The following is a 26,886-nucleotide window of genomic DNA, read 5'->3' as shown; positions in this document are numbered from 1 at the left end:
TATTAAACTTATTGGTAATTAAATTGTTTAAATCAACCACATGTTTTTTTTTACTTTTGTATTTATTTGTGAGTTCTTTTTAATTTTTGTTTTATTTGCTAAAAAATTTGGTTTAAATTAATATTTATAATAAATTATTCTATTGTATTTTATATATATATACTTGTTTATATATACACACACACTTTAATAGTTTCATTATTATTATTATCATTAATATAATTATAAAGTTTACGTTTCACATTTAGTTCGAATATATAAAAAACAAAAACCTTTTTTTATTTTTTAAAAACAGAATAATGTTTTTTTATGGTTATATAATAATACACGAGTTTTTCATGCATACAATTTATTATATTTTATATTATGGGATATTATTATTACTTATATATAAACAAGAGAATTTTTACTTTAAACTAAGCAAAGATTTGAAAACAAAAAAAGGAGAAAAATAAAAAAAGTTTGTGCAAAAAGTTAAAAATTATATGCGGTTTTCTTTCGAAAACACTTATTTGGGGTCTTTAGTAATACATACAAAAATTCTAATATGTAAATTGTTTACTTATGCATCTTGTATAGGAGATAATTGCATTTAATAAAAAAAATGGAAATACTTAGAACAGCATTTAGTCTCATTGTGGGTTGACATGATAGGGTTTGGAATCTGTGGAATATTAAACCTAATTTGGTTTTTGAGATAGGGCGGTATGATAAATTCAATTCTTTTTGTCATGCTCATTATCTGCATTGCCGTGATTTGGATTAGCTACCAAGGGCACCATCACCTGTAGATATGGTTCGTAGTCGGGACCTGAAAACAAAAATTAAATAAAATTAATTTAAAGAAATAACAGATAGTCGAAAATTTTAAAAGCGTGGCAAGCTCTTCCAAATTGTTTGAAATTTTCGAATTAAAATAGCTTGGAATCCGTTGATTTTAGGTGTAAATTATCTTAGGTAATATTGCATATAAATAACGAGTGTTAATTTGGTCGAAAATGTTAACGAGTTAACAAAGGGGGGTCTCTTTATTTCTTTTTGGAAAATATAGTTCACCCTTTAAACGGAATCGGGGGAAGTCAACATTTCCTACAAAATTATTATTCATATTCCGCTATTGGCCCTAGAAGACCTCAGAAGTCTAAATCTTACCTAAACGTTAATTCATATATATTAAGAACACATTTTATGGTTAAATCGGTACATTATGTGAGTTTATGAAAAATCTCCTACAAAGCACCATTTTAGAAGAATTAAGTAAGAGACAAAAATATTCTTTCTCAAATTTCACTAAGGGTCGTCAAAGAAAAGAAATCTATACTTCCACTGCATATCAAACAAATATTTCCATCAATATTCCCAAAGCAAATTTTAGGGTTATCTCCTACAAAGCATCGGTTTGAAAGTCATACAAGGCACCATTTTAGAAGAATTAAGTAAGAGACAAAAATATTCTTTATCAAATTTCATTATAGGTCACCAAAGACAAGAAACCTCTATTTCCCCTGCGTATCGAAAAAATATTCGCATCAATGTTCCCGAACTAAATTCGTACTTTATATAAGTCTATGCAAAAATCTCATACAAAGCATTGTTTTAGAAGGATGACATCAAAGACAACAACATTTTGCATCAAATTTAACTATAAGTCGCCAAAGAAAAGAAGTCTATATTTCCACTGCATATCAAAAAATATTTGCATCAATGTTCCCAAAGCATATTTTAGGGTTAAATCCGTAGATTACAAAAATCTCCTACAAAGCATCTTTTTAGAAGAAATAAGTAAAAGACAAAAATATTCTTCATCAAATTTCACTATAAGTCACCAAAGAAAAGAAATCTATATTTCCACTTCATATCAAACAAATATTTGTGTCAATGATCCCAAAGCATATTTTGGGGTTAAGGCCGAACTCTATGTGATTTTATACAAGAATCTCATACAAATCATCGTTCTAGAAGGATGACATCAAAGACAAAAACATTTTGCATCAAATTTAACTACAAGTCGCCAAAGATAAGAAGTCTATATTTCCACTGCATATCAAAAAATATTTGCTTCAATGTTCCCAAAGCGTATTTTAGGGTTAAATCCGTAGATTCCAAAAATCTTCCTACAAAGCATCATTTTGGAAGAAATAAATAAAAGACAAAAATATTCTTCATCAAATTTCACTATAAGTTACAAAAGAAAAGAAATCTATATTTCCACTGCATATCAAAGAAATTTTGCATTAATGTTCCCAAAAAAGTCTCGAGAATATTTCCTATTTTTTTAAGAATTTCTAATCGACTTTGTTATAATAGATACCTGTATATGACATGAAATTTCGTTGTAGGGAAAAGGTGTCAAAGGAAGAAATGTTCTATACAAAATTTCCCTATAAATCTCAGAATAAACCCTACATCTATATACAATATTTGTTATGATAGTTACATTCGAAATTCATTCACTACAAATGATTATCCGTTTGCTATTTTTGGCTATTAATTTAACACTTTTTAATCCAGATCAAAATCTGCATTTATACTTCATTTTTTGAATAAAGTGTCAAAGAAAGAATTATTCTAGATCAAATTTCATTGTAAGTCGCTGAACAAAAGGATTTTGTATATTCAATATGTACCATGAAAAAATACCATTCATTTTTGTCATTTCTGAAAAATTTAGCACCTTTACCGATTTGCTGAAAATTTGCATATAATTTCACTGTGCAATAGCCAATCTCGGTTGTGGAAACTTGCAAGTGGACTTAATAGATTTCGTTTGTAGATCAAAACCTCAAAAGAGTTTCAGGTTCTTAGGGCCAAGCCTGTTGTTGCTAAGGCCTTTATTTTGTTTTGACTATACACAGAGGAACTCCTATAGTTTGAGATATATTTCGCAACATTTTGTATAGAGCTTTGAAATATGATAAAGATCTTTGAATCACATTCAATTTTATTGGTACAGAAAATGCTACATATCGGTCTATTGTAGGGAGTAGCCCCCATGTAAGGATAACTCCGATTTCGAGTATTTTTTACGTTTTGGCCATGTTTTGCGCCAGAGATTGGGATTTTGGGTTCTTATTATGTAGAAACGCTACAAAAATTTTTAATATGGGTAAACCTTTTGGCACAGCCCTTATACATATCAAAATACAGCAGACCTAAACGTGGATTAAATTAAATTACCAAAAGACTTCTAATGATATTCTCAAATTTTCGAATTTTCTTTCAAAAGGGCTAACAAAGCTCAAATCGTAAAAGTTTGAAATACTTTTTATGACCGCCATGAATATTTTTATTGAATTGTTTTTTTTAAACATCATCTTTCACTTACTCTGTTCCAGCACAGTCTCCAAATCATCAGGCTGTTCCAGTGTAGGTATATCGGCATTTGTTGATTCCTTTAGAATGACAATGATCTCCTTGGAGGCTTTGAGCAGGAACAAAGGAATATTCATGCGTATCAATTCCTTGTTGAGAGCGCCAATACCACGGCCAGCGGTGAAATCAAAATCTACAAGACAAGAACAAATCGATGATTTTTTTTCTTCAAGGAACTTCTCACAATGATTACAAACCATGAACATTTGAGCAATCCAAAATTACAGGTGCCGAACCATGAGTTTCCAATGCCTTAGAAATTCCGGTGCGCACCCATTCAATTGCAGGAAAATATAAAGAGCTGTGTTTGGGCCTTATCAAAATATAAGAAATGCCATGGGTGGTCTGTAAGTTGAGCGAACTTCATTAGATATTTTGAATATTACCAAGATTATGTTTCCACTTACACTCAATTTGTTAACTGTTAGTACGGGACGGGCCACACGATATACCAAAAATGCAACATCAGCTCCCACGCCCAAAAGAAGGCCAATCTCCACACCCACTGCCAAGCTTACCACAAATGTAATGGCCCCGGGTAAGAGTTCACGGCGACTGCAACGCCACAATGGTTTGATGACCTGAAGATAAATAAGGTTTTCATTATTATTTCCAAGAGTGAGAGCAATTTACCCTTTTCTACCAACCTCAAACTCAATCATAAATATAACCGCCGAAATAATCACAGCACTCAGTGAGGCCTTGGGAATATACTGGAAATATGGTGTCAATAAACCCAATGCCAATAGTACCAATGCACTGGTATAAAATCCACCAATTGGTGTTCTAACACCACTGGCATGATTTACGGCACTACGCGAGAAAGACCCCGTCACAGGTATTGAGGAGAAGAACGAACCACATATATTACTCAATGACAATGCCACAAGTTCACGTGTTGGCGAAATTCCAGCTCCGCCAAAAGCCTTTGATATTGCCACATTACCCAATACCGCAATTATGGGTAAAATAATCATTGAAGGACCCAACTCTTCCAACATTGCCGAATAATTTTGTGCAGTTTCTGTCCCATTTGCATTTAGAATTGTTGTTTTAAATTGTGGCAATTGAAATTCGGGTAAACCACTTTTCACTTTACCCGTTAAGATCAGTGGACATGCATCCTTGTTCTGACATGTGTAATAGGCTATGGTACTGCTTATTAAAACCACCAGAGCATTACGTCCGGTGGCCACAATCCAGAGGAAACTTTTCAGGAATTTGTTGGAATTTTGAAGTTTTAAGTCTTTCAGTTTCTGAAATGGAAACGCATTATTTATTATCAAATGATTTCCACAAAAAACCGTTTCCAAATATCTACTTACCCTTAATAGCAACAGAATAATAATGGCAGTAACACCTAAACTAAAATCCCCAATACGAATTTTATCTAAATTGAGAAACACAGATTTCATGGTGTTTATAAAACCGGAACCGGAACCACCACGCAAGCCCAAGAGACCCTAAAAAAAAATATAATTATGTTAATATTAAAAAATATTAATGGTATATGAAAATGACTATAAGGAGCAACATTTTTAAGAAAGTCGTAATGAACGAGGTCTTCAAATTATGTGCAACATACATCGAAATGATTTTTGTACTCTGTACATTATTTTATTTGCAATAGTTTCTTATAATCTCTAGTTCCTTGTAACCATTCTCCTTGATTTTTTTTTGCTCACCTTGATTTGTGATGTTCCAATAATAACTGCGGTGGCTGATGTGAAACCCACTGTAACGGGCAAAGATATCAAGTCAACCAATGCGCCTGAAAGTATGCCAAGAAATTTGCAACAATAAAGATAAGTTAAAGCAGGAAGGTATTATACCTAGAAAACGTAATAAATGAATATTTTAGAAAACGAAACATTTTCCTGAAAAAAAGTTATTCGTGATGGAATTCAAGCGTTTCTTTAGATTTGTCTGGAAAACCACAAGTGGCTATCGTTAGAGCACTCCAGCATTTAAATGTGAATGACAGCCTGTTCCACGATCTCGAAAGAAAATTTGTGCGAACGAAGGCTACTCACTCACTTTCGTATAAGAATGCGTTCCACTATCTTTCGTTCTTTCTTTCGCATAGCCTTACGTGATTCAGTGTTGCTAAATATTTTTTTGGAAAAATTAATCGCGAAATAAAGCAAAAAAAAAGCGTCAAATGTCTAATTTAAACGCGAAAAAGCAGCAGTGGCTCTGTCTCAACTGACATTTCAGTTGTAAACAAACAAATTGTAAATAAACAAACGAAATAAAATTTCTAGTGATTGTGTTCAAACTATTTGTGCTCTTAGAAAATAAAAAAAAGAATATTTCCGTAGCCCTATTTTTTATGGAGGAGGTTCGAAATGTGCCACGGAGGAATTTAAGAGATGCTTCGAATTTATTTGAAGTACCTAACAACCAGTAAGTATGATTGTATTTTTACATTTTTGAAATAATAAAAAATGATTTTTTCTAGGTTTGTGGCCAACTTTCGTGTGTCGAAGGAAGTTTTCGGGCTCTTTTGGATATGATGGAAGAGAAGTGGGTGCCCGGTTGCAGAACTACCCAAATCCGCCCCGATTTAAAACTTCTTCTGCTGCTTCCAAAAATTGGCATTCCTCTGGCGAACACAGGATTCTCCTCCATTTACTCAACTAGTGCCCGCAGCTGTGTAGTTGATGATTTTTTCGTGCTGGAATTGAGAAAATAAAAAATATATATATTTGTTGTTCACATATTAAATTGCATTTATTATTTTTACTTACATTTTTGTTTCCATTTTCAATCAAGCAATGTTTATGTTAAAACAATTTTCCTTAATTGTTATTATACGATAGCAAACACACAAGTGACTGATTTTGACATTTGTGTTCGCATGCGTACGAAAGAAAAAAGATAGTGGAACGCAAAATTACACTGAAATGCTTACGTTTTCGTTCGCTTTGATTTTCGTGCAAATTTTCGTTCTGATAGATTTTAGTGGAACGGAAATCAGCTGTTTGTCGTGTAAAAGTTGTGCGAACGTGTTCTTTCGATATCGTGGAACTGGCTGTGAATCTTTTGTGTGTCGTACCTTCGCCCGTTACAGTGATACTGACAGCGAAGCCCGACGTCACAGCAGAAATGATTCGAAAAGTAAAGAAGCTACTTGATAGAAATCCGCGTCACAGTGGCCGAAAAATGGCTCGTGAGCTGAACATATCGCAATATTCCATTCGGCAAGTATTAAAAAATGGTCTCGGGGTAAAGCCATTGAAATTCCAAAAAGTGCAAGAACTTACACCTCAACAGAAAGAAGATAGACTCAAAAGAGCTAAAAAGTTGTTCCGCTTGGCCGAAAGTGATGAACTGCCGAATTTGGGTTTCTCCGATGAAAAAACATTCGTTGTCCAGCAGTTTGTAAACAAACAAAATGATCGTGGATCGGGTTTACTTGCAGAAGAGGTCAGTAGAAAATGTGCACCTTCGGTTGGCCACCAGAACTCAAGCGCCAGCCATGGTGTTGGTGTGGGCCGCCATAACAGTCGATGGTCGCTCTCCACTCCTATTAATCGACCGTGGCATCAGAATAATTGCCGAATATTATGGCGAAAATATTCTGGAGGGTGTATTAAAGCTTTGGACCTTGGACATTCCACCAGGACTCAGCACCATCGCACTCATCACGCGCCACCTACGAGTGGTTACAAAATGAGGTTCCTCGCTTCATTTCCAGCGCATAATGGCCACCAAAATCTCTGGCTACCAATCCGTTGGACTATTGTGTCTGGAGTACTTTGGAATGCAAGGTTGGCACTAAAAAATACCAAAGTATCGATCACCTCAAACAAGCGGTTCGCAGGGAATGAGCCAAAATACCGCAGAGCAACATTCGGGCAGCGTGTTACAGTTTCATCGGCCGTTTGAAGGCCATAATTCGTTCCAAAGGTAAAAAATTCGAACAAATCTAAATTTATTCTAAAATTTGAAGCTATTTCCGACATTGTTTGCTTTCATTTAATAAAATTTAAAAAAAGTAAAAATTATGGCGTTTAACTTTGTTGCATTTTTTATCTCACCCTGTATATGGGAGCTTTAGCTATATCTGAACCGATTTTCATCAAATTCGACATACTTGTCTTTAGGTGCCAATTGGTCGTACCCAACATACCAAAAATACAATGCAGCTTGAGAACAATATTATAAAAATATAATTTTTCAACAATGCTTGAGAAACACTTATGTTCCACAAACATTTCTCAAATCTGTCCCTTGTTGACAAATTAGTTTTGATTTTTTGTGAAAATTGTCAGCAAGAAATTATTTTCTTTGGCAGAAAACAAAATCACGCGAATTTAGGACCCATTTCTGGACCGAACCCTTAAGGTATGCATGAATAATAAATCCGGGAAACTTTCACATAAATTATTCCAATCCCATTTCAGATTGGAAGCATCAAAAAAGTTGAAGGAATTCAATAGATGTGTAGTCTTAGTGGAAGAGATGCAGAAGTTCAAATAAGGGAGAAGAAAGCGTCAGGGTATCAAGGCCACATGAGGCAGTGACTACTGGGATGTCCATCAAGGAAAAAATGTGAAAAATGATTAAAAATTTAAAATATAATAATATTATATACTATTACAAAAATAAGCTTATTATAATATTATTTTTGTAAGCTTATTCTACAATTTCAAGTATAAGCTTATAAATAAGGGTTCCGTTTCGATTATTCTATACTTGTTACACAAACATTTTTCAATGTTTTCTCAAGATTTTCTCAAGCTTAAGGCTTATGTTCATAAGCTTATTGTAATATTATTCTCAAGCCATTTTGGTATGTTGGGTAATTACAAAATTCAATACTATTTGGGCCATGGTAGAATTACAAGGTAACCCTTTCAGGCCAGCTGGTATCAATTTGATATGTCAAAAAATTGTTGTAATTTGAATTCGCCTTCGTTTACACATAAGAAAATTGTTGCATGATTTCAAACTTTAACAATGCTATTGATAGAAAATCGAGATTTTACGTTTTTATAGAGTATGAGGGAAAAAGTGTATATTCAACTAATGGTAGGCATAGGTAATATGGAGATCTAAAATTCGTGGATATTTTTGAATAAGTGAAACAGGGAATCAATTTCATATAGGAGATAAACCGATACATGAAATTTCATCATCTTATTTGTACGGATTTTCAACTATGTTATACACTATAGGGCTTCAACAGTGAAAGGTGAATGATTCCTAAGCATATTGGATTGGTTTGGGGAACAAAACCTGTCTGCTATACATTTCATAGCTGAGCAAATAATATGCGTGGACTTACAGTAGACTCAGCCCCCTGTATCTTCTGCAATCTTTGATACAAATCTTAAGTAAGCCTGAGGAGTAAATATACCCTAAAGTACCTTTTAGGTAGCATGTCACTACAGCGAGAAAGCTGACGATGCAGCAAAAGAAAAAAGGGTACACCCCAGAACCACCACAAAACCTAATTTTAAAGCATCAAAACTAATTTTCCGTATATTTTCTTGTAAAGAACATTATCGCTGTTGAATATGAAATCAACGTTGCCAATGTTACCAAGACTGCATGCTGTGTAAGGATGATGAAGAGATAACAACGATTGGACATCTATTATCGCAAATGTCCTTCGTTGGCGCGCTGGAGACTACGATCACTCCATTTCCAGTCTCTGTGATTTTCAAAAATGTTGTATTGAACGTGCTATAATCAAACCAAGATGCAGCGGCTTCAGCATTACTTTCAATCGATGTTGGAAGTTTTGAATATTTGCTTTTATAATAGAAAAAACAACAATTTTGAACATTTTTGATTCAATATTTTGATTGGAAAAACAATTTGCCCCAAATTTTGTACTTCAAAACAATTCGCCCTGACTACAACTTTGACATATCAAGTTTCCAAAAAAAGTTGCTTTGTTGTAATTTTCGCCTGGTATTTCTACCATGATTTGGGCTGATATTAGACGTTTGGTGCACAATAAAAGGCAAATCGGACGAAGATATATATGGGAGCTATATTTAAATTTTGATCGATTATCTCAATATGATTCGTCCTTGGGTCAAACAAATGACTTGTACAAAATTTTATCAGGATAGGGCAATATATGCGACCTCTACTTTGTTTACAAAATTACATGGGAAGACAGACGGACCGACGGACATGCATAAATCGACTGAGAATGTGATTCTATACAGATCACGAAATGGAACTATGGGTCGATCTAGTTTCCTTTTGCCTATATACAAACAATGCGATTTACGAAGACATCGTCGTAGCTACCAGGCTAGTAGCTATAAAACTGGGTTAATGTCCCGAAATGAGTGTAAATTTCCCAGCACATGTAACTCTTATCAACTGAAAGTTAGGGAATTGACATTGTGGCTACACTGATTGTTTAAGGGAAATGGACGAATAAAGGTGACGATGTGGCTAATTTATGGACAACAGTTAAATCGATTTGGCACTGTAAGTAAGGATTAATATAACCTTAGTGAGTAATACTACGACCTATCAAATATGTGAAGGAGGTACCACCAAATGTTATCCCAAGTCACGTTCGCAATTAGTCAAATTAAATAAACCCAGTAAGTTTAAAATTTATTACATGAAACATCATAAAGAGATAGGAAGTTAAACCGACAAAAAACTCCTATATAAACATACTATTAGTTTGTGAAATTAATCTGCCAGACAGCCAAACGGGAAATGGGTTAAACCCAATCACGTGTATTGACACAAATGGTCACAATTGGTAACATACCTGTTATTTGGTACGTTTTTATTAATTAGTTCCCTTATTTACATATTCAAGACCTAGATTATTTTCTAACAAGAAATGTGTTAAACTAGGTTATTTTGTTGGTTTTTTTTCTCTCTCTCACAAATTTTTTGTTTGTATAATATCATTTGAAATTTCAAATAAATAACAAAATATCTGAAGCAATTAAAAAAATGTTTACAATCCATTTAATTAAATCAAACAAACTTTTAGAACTTTGGAATCGATTCAAATCTCAAATGATATTTACGTTTCTACACAATTGTATGAAAATATATTGTTGCAATTACAATGCAAATAAATATGTTTTAATTTGTCATAAAATAATTCAAATAGATATCTAATTAGAAATATATATAGAGAATTAATTGATATTTAATTGTTTAAAAAATGCGCATAAATACATTTCTAATAAGGTGAATAAAACAAATACAATGAATGTGGTTAGAATACGTCACGTCCAAGTTCGTTTTTTTTTCAAAATAGCTTTCGTATTGTTTCAATATTTTCGTTCCAGGGGAAAAAAAATCTTAGTCCGAATTTACAGTTGGAAAGTCTTTGTTTGTAGGAGAGAGGGTTAGATAGAATATAAATAATCGCTCGCTCTCACAAAGACACTAATCGTAATTATAAAAATTTCTGAAAAAATGTCTTTTATAAATGCAAGAGACGAGTTCAAAAGAGAACTGTAAAAATTAGCGCAAATAGGTATTTTACAGAACTGCAAGAATATAAAAGTTTTTACTACGATAACCAATTTCCCTTTATGATATCGAAGAAAATTGCAAATCTAGTAATTCTTGCAGGTACTGGAACAGAGCAAATGTGTATTTTTGCTCTGTTCCATAACTTTTTAGAATCAACTAGATTTGCATTTTTTTCAATTTTTTTCCTCCACATTCATAACATGTTCTTTTTAATTTTTTTGAAGTTTCGAATACCTTTGTTTTTGGAAACTTTTTTGAAGCCATCATACTTGTAAGCAAATATATCGGTACTTAATCCAGTTTTTGATTAAATAATCCAATGAAAATAAGCTTTAAAAGTACAACATTTAATTGGGTGATGTACAGTAAGACACTTCACAGATGATGATATTAATATTAAGGATGTTCACACTTTAAGATTATACTTTGCTCTTTTGACTCGCAAAGGCTGCAAAATGCCCATAGAATGTTTGCTGATGGAAACATTGTATATTTTTGTTGATTATAAAGCTGCAGGTCAATACCAAACAAGATTTCACCTTTTCGTGTGTCCTCTTTAATACCCAGCAGTGAAAATTAGCCTTAAATGTACACAATTTAATCGGATGATGTGCAGTAAGGGTGGAAATACATAAGGCGCATATTTGGCCGGCTTAAGTCATCTGCTGGCTTCTTCGTAGATGAACAAAGGAGTTTTAGGTTGACTTAGTCCAATTTTGGCCCTAGGCTCCTTTGTTCATTTCCGAAGAAGCCAGCCTTAAGTCACTTCACAGATGATGATATTAATATTAAGGATGTTCACACTTCATGATTACACTTTGGTATTTTGCCATTCAAAAGCTGCAAAATGCCCAGAGAATGCTTCTTGATGGTCAATACCAAACTGGATTCTAGCCTTTCGTGTGTTCTCTTTAAAACCCAGTTGAAGAAGGTCTTGCGAAATGCAGAAGTGAATAGAAATGACAACTTATACATAACCAGTAAGGAAAATTCAAAAGTCAGACGGACCGACTATACGACCACCACTATGCATACTTAGTAGAGCTCTTGTAAAAAAAGAATTCATTTGAAGTAGATCATACCACTTATCAACAATTGGCTTTAGAGCAAATATTATTGGGTTTCAGAGGGAACTATTATATGGGATGCATATTCACAATAAACATGAAATCGGATAAAGATATATATTTGGGAGCTATATCCAAATCTGAACGAATTTTGATACAATTTGGCAGAGGTATTTCTGGGTTGTATCTGATATCTGGTACCAAATATCATTATTGTGGAGTACATATTACATGGGGACTTAAACACAAAATCGGATGAAACATATATATAGCAATATCTGAACCGATTTACACCAAATTTCAAGTACTTGCTACTAGACTGAATTCGGTCGGTGGTGCCAATCTTCAAGTCATTTGAGCTGAAATTGGCCATTTTATGCACAATTAACTCGAAATCGGTGGAAGATATGTATAGGATCTATATCTTAATTTGAACCTATTCTCACCAATTTCAATAGGATTCGTCCTTGGACCAAACAAATATTATTTGGAAAATTGCGTCTTAATTGGATAGTAAATGCGAGCTGCATTTTGTTCACAAGAATACATGGACAGACAGACCGACATGCATAAATCGACTCAGAAAGTGATTCTATGGAGATGCTCAGAAGTAACTATGGGTCTATCTCGCTTCCCCATGTTACAAAGACAAAAACATAATACCCTTACCTCCATATAGTGTAGGGTATAAAAGGTCACAGTCTTTTTGACCTTGTGCAGAAAAATAAACAACGGTATAATAAAAACTAAAGGAATGCTCGGAAAGATTTGAATCAGCTCGATTTAGGGAAACGAGGAAAATATGCTTACTCATATTCGAGCGACATCGAAAAATTGATTGTACTCGTTTTTTTCTGCTCCCACAAGTGCACTAGCTCGAATTCGAGCGAATTTCACTCTTTGAACAAAATCGAACGAGAATTTGGGAAGCCTGATTTAAACACAATCAGACTTGTAGTAGGGACTGTGGAAAATAAGAATAGAGGTGAGAATATATAAAACGCTCGCTGTTTTGACTGGCTTAAGTCATCGGCTGGCTTCTTCGTAGGGGAAGAAATTAGTTTAAGGTCGATCTAGTTCGATTTTGGACCTACGCTCCTTTGTTATTTTCCGAAGAAGTCAGCCGATGACTTAAGCCAGTGAAATAAGCGTTTTATGTATTACAACCTTAAAGGTGAGGGTACATAAAAAATACTATTCCATAGACCTTCTCAATTAATTGTATATAGCCTTAGCGGTTTAAATCAGTTAACATTGGTAACTATGTTTTTATGATATCATGACAACAGAGGTATTTTCACAGGGTTGCCATATTTTGCCTCTGTGTTGTCCCATCTTTATACTTCAATGTCTTTAAAGAAAGGAGTTTTAGGTTAACCTAGTTCTATTTTGGCCCTACGCTCCTTTGTTCTTTCCTGAAGAAGCCAGCCGATGACTTACGCCAGTCAAAAAAGCGTTTAATGTATTCTCACCTTAAGTCTATATTTGTGCTCCATTCGTCCTTATCTTTCAATCACTAAACCAAAAAGTTAAATATAACTTTTTAACTACACTTACCCAATCTCAAAACGGCCATCAGCATTTCAACAATACCTGATATCAAACATAGTAAAATGGCATAAGCTGGACCTGAATTCAAACCAAATCCAGTATGGCGACTTGTCATCAATGCCAATAGGGCGGTCGGACCAATTGTCACTTGGCGGCAACTGCCAATGAAGGCATAAATTATGCCACCCACAAAGGCGGAATATAAACCATACTAAAAGAAATTAAATGAGAAATTTTATTCAATTCAAATTAACCATAAAGACTTACTTGGGGTTCCAAGCCAGCCAACGTGGCATAGGCCAAACCCTGTGGCAACACTGTCAATCCCACTGTTATGCCAGCAATCAAATCAGACAATGCATCTTGTCCCGTATAGCCCTTCAGCCATTTGAGGCCGGGCAATAAACGATATGCCAATTCTCTGGATTTCATTGTGTAGCTGAAAATAGACAACAATAGGAAAAAAACAAAATAAACAATTTTATTCAATTAATGCCAGCGCATAGTTAGAATTTTTTTATTATTATTGAATAGCGAACAATAGTTGGTAGAATTATGGGTATTTATGGTGCTGCATTGTTGCAGTGTTCTAAAAAGCAGAGGCAGCAAATGCATCATTTCGTTAATAAAAAAATATATATTTGCCCAGACTTAAAACAGCTTTATATTGCTGTGGTTTACATTACACCCCAGTCAACGATATATTACAAAATAATAGCGAAATCAATTGAAAATAACTTAAAATTGCCGCACTATTGTAGGTCATTATTTTAAATTACTATTTCCCTATCGTTATTTTCAAGCAATCAATGAATTGCAATTTTAATTTTATATTTACTTTAAGCTGATACAATTATCACTTTATATGGGAGATAAGGGAAATTTATTAACAAAATTAAAATTCTAACTTTAAAAGGTCTGCGGCCAAAATGTTTGCGTACCCAAGGCTTTAATACACCCTCCAGAATATTTTCGCGATAATATTCGGCATTTACTCTGAAGCCACTGTCGATTAATACGAACGGAGAACAACCATCGGCTGTTATGGCGGCCCACACCATCACCATGGCCGGCGCTTAAGTTCTGTTGGCCAACCTAAGGTGCCCATTTTCATCTGAACTCTTTGGCAAGTAAACACGATCATTTTGTTTGTTTACCAACTGCTGAACAACGAATGTTTTCTCATCGGAGAAAACCAAATTCGGCAGTTCACCACTTTCGGCCAAGCGAAGCAACTCTTTAGCTCTTTTGAGTCTATTTTCTTTCCGTTGCGGTGTAAGTTCTTACACTTCTTGAAATTTCAATGGCTTAAACCCGAGCTCATTTTTCAATATTTGCTGAATGGAATATAGCGATATGTTCAGCTCACGAGCCATTTTTCGGCCACAAATGCTGGAGTGCTCTAACGATAGCAGCTTGTGGTTTTCCAACCAAATATAAAGAAATCACGCTTGAATTCCATTACGAATAACTTTTTTTCTTGAAAATGCTCACCCAAATGCTTTTGTACGCTTGTAAGATATATAATGAGCTGTCACTGGAATAATTTTAACAGCTGTCAGACGAGTGGCTTAGAAATTTCATCAGCCTGAAGTTGGTTCCAGTTTTTTCATCTCATCCCGTATACAAATCTGCCTGTATTCTTCTACCATGGGTGCATCTAAATAATAGCGGATTAAACTGCCTCGTTCAGCCGCGTCAGCAAAGATCTGTAAGATATATATCTAACTTCTACCTTCAACTCCTTTGTTCCTCTACGATGTACCCAACTGATGACTTAAGGCAGTCAAAAAAGCGTTTTATGTATTCTCACCTTAACAACCACATGACAGAACTATCCTGCTATGAACTATGACTTAATGTAATATTTCTATCACCAAGTGTTCTATGGGCATTTTGCCTTGCATTGCCACGAACTGAGAACGTGCAGTCTTTGCGTGTGCGTAATCTTGAAGTGTGAACTTCCTTAATATTAATATCATCAAGTGTGAAGTCACATACGTTAAATCAGCTGATTAGCTTGTGTACTTTTAATAGTTCGTTTAAATACCAAAATGTTGTCCAGATTAACCCATTCATTCAAATAGACTTAAAGTACTCAAATTACAATTTCATAGCGTATACGTTAAAAAACACTGGTTTTATAAATACGATTTACGTGACGCATACGCTATGGAGATAACATTTGAAATCGAATGGATTTAGTAGTCTAAACGTGCTACAATACTAAAATGACCTTCTCACAATTGTATTTTTTAAATAGGGTGCGGAACCTACATCCCAAAGTAAAGCACCATCGAGTTCTTACATTGCGGTACACTCATTGTGTTTTTTTTTTTAATTTTGTTGAAAATATTCATGAACGAGGATTTTTAATTTTTTTTAATCTATAAACGTGGATTTTCAAAAAATATATATATTTTCTGAAGATTTCCATAAACGTGGATTTTATAAAAAAATAGATTTTCATAAACGCGTCTTTTAAAGGTTTTTGAAGATTTCCATAAACGTGGATTTTTTTAAAAATTTGTTTTTGAAGATTCAATTTTTGAAAATTTTTCTAATGTGTTTATTAAATTTTTTTTCGAAAATTTCCATAACAGTTTTTTAAAAAATATTTTTTAATGATTTCCACAAACGTGGAGTTTTTAATAAAATATTTTTTGAAGATTTTCATAAACGTGGATTTTTTAAAAAAATATATTTTTAACACTCTATAAACGAGGATATAAAAAAATATTTTTTTAAGCTTTCCATAAACGAGGATTTTTAAAAATATATTTTTTGAAGATTTCCATAAACGTAGATTTTTTAAAAAATAGTTTTTCAAGATTTCCATAAAGGTAGATTTTTTAAAAAATAGTTTTTCAAAATTTGCACGACGTAGATTTTTTAAAAAATATTTTTTGAAGATTTCCCTTAGCGAGGATTTCTTAAAAAATATTTTTTGAAGATTTCCCTAAACGAGGATTTTAAAAAAAATTTTGAACACTTCTATGAACGAGGATTTCAAAAAAAAATAAATTTTATGAAAATGTCTATAAAATAAAAATTATTTTTGAAAATTTTCAAAAACGCAGATTTTTTTAAAAATTTCTTTTGAACATTTCCAAAAACATAGGTTTTATAAAAATAATTTTTCGAACCTTTCCAAAAACGTAGATTTTTTAAAAAATACTTTTTTGGGGATTTGAATATTTTCATAAAAATTCTGCCGAAGACACTATATACCCAGAATAACGTGCATTTTTTAAGAATATTTTTGGAAGAACTAACAAAATATTTTTAAAGAAACTAAAAACGCAGGATTTAAAAATAATGGATGATGGGTTTTAAAAAATATTTCAGAAGGAGAACTTGTCGTCCCCAAAACGTGGATTTTTATAGGGACACCATTTTCCTCTGAAAAATTGTTATGGGGATCTCTACTTACCCTAAAAATCTAGAGTCGTAAATTCTTTCTATTGATTTCCTTTAATTTATTTAATGTTTTCTCTTCTCAAGTAAATTCTTCTAAATCTTGATCACACTCCTCCACCAAGCATCGAATTTTGTTTATCAGACATCAACACTTCTCGATTAAATTATTACGAAAAATTTCTCTCTAAATTTTTTGCCATTTGTTCTAATACACACAAGTGTTTTTTATTATTGTTGTTTTCGATTTGTTTATTCGTTCTTATTTGTTACCCACTTTCAAAACTTTGGAGAAGAAATGGAGGTTTTGTTTCTTGTTTTTCTGTGTTTACACCAATGACACGTTTTAATTGATGGCTATAGCCAGTTGAGGAGGGCTCTGTTGATGTTTCTTCCACCACAACAGCCAATAAATTACTACTATCAATCGACAACGCTAGACACTTTAAATTGTCATGTTCGAAGTTCAGAAGACAGAACGAACCGCATTCACGTGTGTTACGAATCGATACCGGCATCCGACTAAACATTCCGCCGTTTTTTATTTTATCGATCAGTTTGCGGCTGACTACGTCAGTCTTACGTCTGACTGACTCAATTTAGAGTTTAGAGGTTGATTTCTCACCGAGAGCGTAACTTTTCATTTTGGATACCACCAACCTTCTGAAATTCTTGATTATTTGTGTACATTCATGCCCATAAAAAATATGTTCTTATCAAAGACCAAATGAAAAACAAAATAACAGCCAGCTAAATGAGCTACTGTGGGGAAATGTATCTGAACCAGCTGAATTGCTTAGAATAAGAATTTACAAAGTATGAATATTAAATATTAAATGCTGCATTTCAATAAAATAATGAATGGCTTTGAAAGAGAAACACGTTCTAGAATGTGTATTTTCGGTTTGGAGCCCAGGTAAAGTGTTACATTCTAAACAACACAGCTCGGGATGTAAATGACTTAACCCAACAAGGTCCCCTTATGTATGGGTGTGGATAGGACTTCCAACAAAAAGGGAACGAGGCATCCTACGAGTTTTTGTTATGAGACTACCTCTTGAGATTTTAAGGGAAACATCATGGCAAAACAATAGGGGTACTCATTTGCTCTCACTCATTTGAATGTGGCAACCTTTTTCCGACGAACTCGACCTTGTCATTTTTCCAATAAAATCTATTTTCATATCTAAATTTTTTTCGTATGACAATTGGCAGTTTTTACAAAAATAGAAAATAATCTTTTATTTTCGGCATCACGTAAAACCAACTATACAGGGTTAGATGAAAAAACTGCAACCAACTTCAGATTGCTGTCATTTCTAAGCCATTTTGTTTACAAGCGTACAAACGTATTTTGGAGAGAATTTTCCAAAAAAAAAAGTTATTTGTGATAGAATTCAAGCGTGATAGTGTGATTTATTTATATTTGGCTGGGAAACCACAAGTGGCTATCGTTAGAGAACTCCAGTATTTAAATGTGAATAAATATTTTATGTCTCGTACCATCGCTCGTTACCGTGATACTGGTAGCGTAGCCCGACGCGATCAAGGAAGTGGACGAAAGAAAACCGCAACATCAGTAGAAATGGTTAGAAAAGTAAAGAAGCGACTTGATCGAAACCCGCGTCGCGGTGGCCGAAAAATTGCTCGTGAGCTGAAAATATCGCAATATTCCATTCGGCAAATATTGAAATGAGCTCGGGCTAAAGCCATTGAAATTCCAAAAAGTGCAAGTACTTACACCGCAACATAAAGAAAAAAGACTCAAAAGAGCTAAAGAGTAGCTTCGCTTAGCTGATAGTGTGAACTGCCGAATTTGGTTTTCTCCGATGAAAAAACATTTGTTGTCCAGCAGTTTGTAAACAAACAAAATGATCGTGTTTACTTGCCTAAGAGGTCAGCTGACCTTAGGTTGGCCAACAGAACTCAAGCGCCGGCCATGGTGATGGTGTGGACCGCCATAACAGCTGATGGTCGCTCTCCGCTCGTATTAATCGACCGTGGCATGATAATAAATGCCGAAGATTATCGCGAAAATATTCTGGAGGGTGTATTAAAGCCTTGGGCACGCAAACATTTTGGCCGCAGACCTTGGGAATTCCAGCAGGACTCAGCACCATCGCAAGCAGCACGCGCCACCCAAGAATGGTTACAAAATGAGGTTCCTCGCTTCATTTCCAGCGCACAATGGCCACCAAAATCTCCGGATACCAATCCGTTGGACTATTATGTCTGGAGTATTTTGGAAAGCAAGGTTGGCTTAAAAAACACGAAAGTGTCGACCACCTCAAGCAAGCGCTTCGCAGGGAATGTGCCAAAATACCCCAGAACAACATTCGGCCATCGTGTGACGGTTTCATTGGCCATTTGAAAGCCATAATTCGTGCCAAAGGTGACCAATTCGAACAAATCTTAACTTATTCTAAAATTTAATGCTATTTCCGACATTTTTTTCTCTCAATAAAATTTAAGAAAAAATATAAAAATTATGGCGTTTGACTTTGTTGCAGTTTTTTATCTCACCCTGTACGTCCCATATCTTAGGAATACTAAGTTTATTTATCTGTTTTTGGACTTAATTATATAAAGGTAAGATTTGAAATCCTTCATCTTAAGAAAACGTTTTCGGTGATGTTAGTACTTGTGACGTTTTACTTTAGGTCCGCCTTTAAGAACCGAAACCCCAGAATTACCAGCTGAAAAATGTTGCCAAAGTCTTCACAATACCTTCTATATGGATTCTCTACTTTCTTGTCATAAGGGATGACATGACTTAGCAGACTAATATTTTTGTTTTCTGTTTTAGATTATATTCATCCTTGACTTTTATACCCTCTAAAAGGCTCTAAAATAACAACATATTTTGTCGGAAATAAATGAAAAATTTCTTGCCAGCTGTACGCCCATATCTAAGGAAGAACTAAGCAACATAAATTTGACAATGACCTTGGTAAACATCTGATAGTGCGTTAATACTATTGATGATTTAATAGATCTAGTGGGTTAACCGTGTTTAGATAGGAGGATTCACTCTGCAACGAATTTAAGATAAATCCGGTCGTGGTTTACATTAGAAATTTTTTACACTGGGATCAGTATGTTCGCTAGTCTCTGCTGTGTGCATTTTATTTTCCCAATCGTTAGATATCCCACTTGTGTTACGATTGTCTGATATTTTTGATAGGCGCCTCTGACACCCTAGCCTACATTTAATACTTTATTTTTTTAATCAGAATTTGACACTTCATAAAAACGTGCAGAAATTTCCTAAGATAACAATGTTATTTTTTTAGAAAATGCAAACATGCTGATTCATGTTTATAACCGCTAAGAATAATTGAAGTCCAAAAAAAATTGTTTCATTATGCCACACAATACACCCATAGCAAATTGAGTCGACTGTGACATGTTTGCTGGACGACTTTAGAAAACAATCTATTTTAGAATTCATATTAACCATTTCCAAAACAAAGGGAAGTGGTACCGTCTTCAACTTCATCTATCTTATCGCCAAATAGTTATTCAAATCAATTACAAATAACCTCATATCATTATTGTTTATTATTTAATTGTTGCGATTAAAATCAATCGCTTGAAGGCTACTGAATGATAAGGTATTTTCCCTTCTTATTTCGCTATGCAACAGCAATTAATATTCCTTAGTTATTATATCTGGAATTGACCTATTTTTGGATTTTATGCATAAAGATCTACAAAAGATTTATGAAGGTGAGTATACATATACAGCTTGAAGTCTTCGCATGACATAGTTTGTGACATATCATAAAGGAATGAAAGAGCCGCACTCAAATTCTGCCGTCGTGTTTGTTTATAATTTGACATTATATGCATAGCCATGATGCTAAGCTGCAACATTTTGGCAATATTTTTCGCTAGTTACTTTGGGTTATTTATTTAGTTATTTTTATCTTTAAAGACTGATTTAAAATAAAATATCATTCGAGGATTACAGAACACCTAACAGCACCGAGATCGCTTTCTTAAGATGAAGAGTAAAAATACTATAGCTTTATATGTTTAAGCCCAAGAAATGAAATATAAAAGTAGTCTTCCTAAGATACTGCAACTGCAACTGTTTTTACGTGCCAAGGAATGCTGAAAATAATACATTATTTATATTTTTGTAAAATATGCCACTCGTCGTACGTAAATATTTTAGATATGAAAAGAGTTAGTTAGAAAAGAGTTGCCATATTCGGTTTAGCAATTGCGAGCATGGTAGAAAAATACGCTTGGGAACATTGATACGTCATAAATTATAAAATGTTTTTTTTTTTTTTTTTTTTTTTCAAAAATAAGTATATTATTATATGTATTTTTCATACGACGCTAATCTCAGGTTGTTATCATGGCTCAATAAGAAAGTTTGCTCAACTTCAAATGCAACAAAAATGCAACTCTGTAACAGAGTCTTAAAGTGTCAAAAAGATTTTAAAAAATGCAACAGTTGGTTTTGTTTATTTTTATTTTTTTTTACAAAATTCTTATATTCGGGAAAACCCGCGAAACAAGAAAGGAATTTCGGGGTTATTCCACAAGATTGATTCTTAAATAGTAGAACAATACAGTTTTATCACAAAATTTCAAAATTTATTACCCATTTCGTCGAAAATGTGAATTTATTTTGCAACCAAATTTGAAGTAATTTCAAATTATTGTATTTTTTATTCGAAACAATACACATACATACACAAAATGTGTATATGTTTTGATAAAATAAGGCTGGAAATACATAAAGCGCACATTTGGCTAGCTTAAGTCATCGGCTGGCTTCTTCGTAGATGAACAAAGGAGTTTTAGGTTGACATAGTTCGATTTTGGCCCTAGGCTCCTTTGTTCATTTCCGAAGAAGCCAGCCGATGACTTAAGCCAGCCAAATAAGCGCTTCATAACATGTTTCCATTGGAAACCGAACAACGTTGGTCGCTCTCAGAATAAGGTACACGAATTAACCCGTTCTTACGGCACGATTCGTAATTCATAGTAAAATAATTCCTTTTTTTCAAAATTTTGTTTGTTGATTTTAATGGGAATTTATACTAAAATACATTAAATTCTCACTAATATGGATAGAAGAAATTATTATTTTTCTCCCAAAGATTTATTATAACATTAATTTTATAATTTTCATTCACGTCTCCATCTTTTTGTGTAAATGTTGACATTTTGAACATATTTTTGTATTTTTCTATTTTTAAATTCTGCTGGAGAGACACTTTTTCTGCCGATACAAACATTTTGAAAATATTTCCTCTTTTGTTTCCTGTTTTCTGTGGTGATTCAACTCGTGAACAAAATGCGTACCTCGGATGAGAGAGAAAACAAAATTTACTTTCGTTTGAATGTACATACGCTATTCTACATTGTAGTTTTCATTCATAAATTTCAGTCTTCCCAAAATTTTTCAAAATTTCATTAAATTTTTCTATTTTCAATTTTTAAATGTCATAATTAATTTTTTCGATAAATGCTCTCATTTGTTAGGGATGGGACATATTTTTTCGTTGTTCTGAGAGTGATTTGATTTGAACAATGTACAAATATGAGTGTTCGCTCAGGAAATTTTGTGTGAAGAATTAAGTAGTTTTTTCATAGTTAAGGGTCATGCATCATGCCTTGGGAACATTGATATGTCAAAAAATTAAAAACGTTTTTTTTTTTTTTTTTTTTTTCAAAAATATCTATAATTTTATGTGTTTTCTATACGACACTAATCTGAAGTTGTTATAATACGAATTTTTCAACAATTTTAACGAATTTTAATAACTCTTCATTTAAAATTAAACTAGACACTTGCTCCATTATTTATCATTCTCTTTTGAACTTGCCTCTTGCGTTTATACGAGACAGTTTGTATCCAGGAATTCTCGTCTTTCATCATTGCTTTTTTGACCTTGTTATTTATATTTTTGCAAAAAAAAAAAAAACAAAAGGAGTTGCTAGAAAATGTCCAGTATTAGTATTTTTTCATTTCTTCATAGAGGGATAAAGAAATTTTATGATGACTTAGTTCGATTTTGGCGAATGAGAAGGTGAGAATACATTAAAGGATTTCAAAGGAACGTAGTGCCAAAATCGAACTAAGTCAACCTATAACTCCTTGGTTTCTCTCCGAAAGAGCCAGTCGTGGATTTCTAATTATTTTTTTATAGAACTAATAGCATGTTTACTTTAGAGCTTCATGAACATTAACCTTATAATAAGGTTTTATTTGACGCATATGCTGCGGTATTGGCAATTCTACGGCGTTTACTAAATCCGATATGCTGTAAACGTACTATAACATATCCATGGTAGCATGGTAGAAGAATATAAGTAGATGCATCAACGCTTGGGAACATTGATATGTCAACATTTTTTAAGTGGATTAGTGCAAAAATAAGTCGATTTTTATCTGTTTTCTTATACGACGCAAATCGGAGGTTGTAATGATATGTATTTTTCAACAGTTTTTACAAATTTCAATAATTTTTCATTCATGATTTTCAATATCAGAATCGGTTTGACAGTTCATTGTCCCAGCAGCTGTGTCGACGCGACTACCTGTATCCATGGTCGAATTAAGATGCTGAAGTCATTTCAAAAAAGCACTCCTATTTCTGCATTTTCTGTAATTTTCACTACGTAAAAACAGATTCCCATCTCTGATTTGTGTATGTACAATGGACAAATTTTGACAACGAGATGTTGTCAAATGAATAATTTTTGATAACAATTGTAAACATGTCATGGATTCATAACATTACCTCCTTGATTCTACCATGAACATACCTTCAATCGTAAAACTGTGTAAAATAACTGGCAGGCATCTAATTCCGGTAGCTCTCATCAACGTTCAAAATTTTCTAATAACCATCACTCTCATAAAATATAAAATAAAATTGGGATAGGTTGTCTGGCTTAGGCTGGAAATACATAAAGCGCATATTTGGCTGGCTTAAGTCATCGGCTGGCTTCTTCGTAGATGAACAAAGGAGTTTTAGGTTGATTTAGTTCGATTTTGGGCCTAGGCTCCTTTGTTCATTTCCAAAGAAGCCAGCCGATGACTTAAGCCAGCCAGTTAAGCGTTTTATGTATTTCCACCTTAAGTCATCGACTGTTTTTTCGGAAAAGATCAAGGAATTTGTAGGTTGACTCAGTTTGATTTTGGCCTTTTTTCCGAAGAAGCCAGCCGATGAAGAGTTTTATGTATTCTCACCTTAAGAATCCAAGGCAGCTCTAACGTCATCATATTATACTATTTTAATATTGTCATATACTATAACATTTTAATAAAAGTGTTTCTGGTATATGTTTGGAGAATATTTCACAAGTATCAGTGTTTGCTACATTGTTGCAGCAATGATGCAATTGCTCACATATTAGAACATATTCATGTTTATATGGGGAAATCTCCTAAACATTTTCTTCTAATACAGTGAATCACAAAAAACTTGGTTGGAAAAAATATTTTCTGCTATGATATGGCGTTATCAATTAGTTATCTATTTAATATTGATTTTATGGAGAAAACCGAATTAACCACCCTTTACGCATTCCGTATGCTATGGATTGTCTTTTATCTAATCTGATGACATTGCTATCATTAAAAAATGAATTGATTTCATTTTCTTTTGACCGATTTCATCACAGCCAACAGTGCCAAAGGTAATTCCCCCAAAAACCTCCAACTGTTTGTTCCTCTTCTGCGTTACTTAAATAAATCCCTGCTGTCAACGGAATATTGTCTTCAGTCTACATCTGCTATTGCTGTGGGTATTGTTGGAGTTTGTTTTGTTACAAAATTTTAGATTAAAATATTTTGTTAGTCTACCAACAATGCGTTGGCATAGGCTTGTTCTATTGAAAGTTGTTTTCACAATATTCATGCTGTTACAAATATCTTGTTCTTGTGATGAAATAAAGGAACAATCTAAAATGGGTTATCTTAGAACACGTTCGAATTGTGGTCGTTTTGTGTGCGGCAAATTTATACCCCGTTAATATTTGCTACCAGATTGTTGTGCTTAAATGTATTAATATAAGTATGTGTGCATAACAGAAGGTGATTTTTTATTCCAACATTATATATTCAATCAAGGATAAAATGCATAGTAGAAACAAGAAGGTAAAGTCATGCAAACATATGTTTACAATTTTCTTTTTTTCAAAATTATTCATTTGACAACATCTGATTATTAAAATATATATTTATAAATACAATATTAATAGACAAATCAGAGATGGAAACCCATTTTTTATGCAATGAAATTTGACAAGGTAAATTACTGAAAATGCAGAGATAGGTATGATTTACCTTCTTAATTTTACCATGATAAAATGTAAGAATTATTAAAAATATATATCAATGCTAGATATCACTTTGTAATGCTAATCATTATTGATAGGTCAAAGACCCATTTATAAACATTTTCTCTTCATTCAACGCATTTAATAAATTCCAACAAACTTGTTTTTAGTAGCTTTTGGCCATAAGCAAGATTATAAACACAAGAGAGAAAACGTAAACAATCTAGAAATTTTAAATTAAAAACAACAACAAAATTAACGGCCAATAAGGCAAAGTAATACAACTACAACAAAAAGCTTGTCATTTGATTTCTTTGCATTGCCACATGTGGTACATTTGTCAATTTTATGCCACACATATATTTTTTATTGATGGACCTGGCAACACTGGTCATAACAACATCATATGAATTCCCAAATTCCTTTACAGGAAACTATTTAATTTGTGGCATGTGAGTACATATGTATGTGTGACAAACAACCACTTTCATGCATAACACGCCAATATAATACTCACTCTCACTTTTCCGTTTTTTATACTTTTTGTATGCAATCGATAGTTGTTGCTGTGGACAAATGAGAAAAGAAAACAACACCATACGGATACTTTTTATTCCCAATACAGGGTTTATTAACACAATAACACTTTAAATATGCTTTGATCCATTTAGTGGCAATAAAATTATTTGCACTTTATTTGTTTATTTGCTTTTTCTTGGATTCATGTATATTAATAATTGTTGTCGTATGAAAACTGGTAACGTAGCCAGAGCAAATGTTGCGAATTCTCCGACAATAACAAAACAACTGTGCCGCAGTGCTTGTCAAATCTCTGACCGGAGCAATAACAGTTTCTCTCTCTCTCTCTCTCGCGCACATACGCCTGTTAAGACTGACGGATGTCTGATAACCGTATGTTTACGGTAATCGAAAGTACTTCATTATACAACTGATGACACATAGTACTTTCGATAACGAGGTTGATTTAATTTTTTTCTTTTTTTAAATAAATATTATTCTGGAGTTAAATTAGGTTTACATACAAAATCTCTACCCGTGTCAACCTTAATAATTTGTCAATCGCAATAAATCTGACTATGCAAACGTTGTATTTTCACGTGTAAGTCACAGTTTACGCCTTCATTTGTTTTTGTATATTTCTGTTACAGATTTTTTAAATTGAAATTAACGGTACCCGAACAAAGTTGACATGCAGTGTTGTATGCGAGAATATTTCGATTTAGATTTAATTTGATTTTGTATGGTAAATCATCTAAAATTTGGGTATAGTCTAAATCGTTGGTTTCCCACGCGCGCATTCGCTCTGTTATGCAACAAAACAACAGGATAGAAGTGCGCGCTTTAGAAGCACAACTCAACAACAATAAATGGCTAGGTACATAAGAAGCTTGAAGTCATGTCTAGGCATATTAATGTCAAATTATAATGAAAAACGACGGCTGGATTTTAGTGCGGCTCTGTAATCCCTTTGTGAAATGTCACAAAATATGCCTAGCCATGACTTCAAGCTTCTTATGTACTTAGCCCTTAACTACCAACTCGGCTCACATTAGAGGCCTGTTCCAGAAGCTGCAAGAATCTGCTAGCTTTGCAATTTTTTCGATATCATAAAGGGAAAATCGTTTATAACAGTAAAAACTTTTACATTCTTGCAGTTCTGGAACAGACC

At 33.5% G+C, this 26,886-nt stretch overlaps 1 protein-coding gene and 2 long non-coding RNA genes across 6 annotated transcripts; 1 reads left to right on the top strand and 2 right to left on the bottom strand.

The window, feature by feature from the left end:
- Window positions 1-41: 41 nt before the first annotated feature.
- On the bottom strand, window positions 42-26,006 carry LOC101896879 (sodium-independent sulfate anion transporter). 4 transcript variants are annotated; one of them, XM_020036519.2, is made up of 10 exons: window positions 25,737-26,006; window positions 13,737-13,908; window positions 13,476-13,680; window positions 5,058-5,143; window positions 4,698-4,835; window positions 4,020-4,628; window positions 3,780-3,953; window positions 3,570-3,717; window positions 3,326-3,505; window positions 42-811 (listed from the first exon to the last, which is right to left on the bottom strand). In XM_020036519.2, exons 1-10 carry the CDS (start codon window positions 25,793-25,795, stop codon window positions 717-719), a joined length of 1,866 nt encoding a protein of 621 aa, XP_019892078.2. In that variant the 5' UTR covers window positions 25,796-26,006; the 3' UTR covers window positions 42-716. The 4 variants fall into 4 exon arrangements, with proteins under 4 accessions (XP_019892078.2, XP_005182883.2, XP_005182884.2 ...); XM_005182826.4 differs by having other exon boundaries at window positions 25,714-26,005; XM_005182827.4 differs by lacking the exon at window positions 25,737-26,006 and adding an exon at window positions 16,903-17,432.
- On the top strand, window positions 5,355-6,099 carry LOC131805676 (uncharacterized). The gene is made up of 2 exons (XR_009343766.1): window positions 5,355-5,778; window positions 5,834-6,099. It is a non-coding gene; the product is annotated as an uncharacterized LOC131805676 (long non-coding RNA).
- On the bottom strand, window positions 5,737-6,514 carry LOC131805675 (uncharacterized). The gene is made up of 2 exons (XR_009343765.1): window positions 6,123-6,514; window positions 5,737-6,049 (listed from the first exon to the last, which is right to left on the bottom strand). It is a non-coding gene; the product is annotated as an uncharacterized LOC131805675 (long non-coding RNA).
- Window positions 26,007-26,886: the final 880 nt, after the last annotated feature.

The sequence above is a fragment of the Musca domestica genome, unplaced genomic scaffold (assembly GCF_030504385.1).
Source record: "Musca domestica strain aabys unplaced genomic scaffold, Musca_domestica.polishedcontigs.V.1.1 6, whole genome shotgun sequence".
Lineage (NCBI taxonomy): Eukaryota > Metazoa > Arthropoda > Insecta > Diptera > Muscidae > Musca > Musca domestica.
This window is presented reverse-complemented; position numbering and strand designations above follow the sequence as displayed.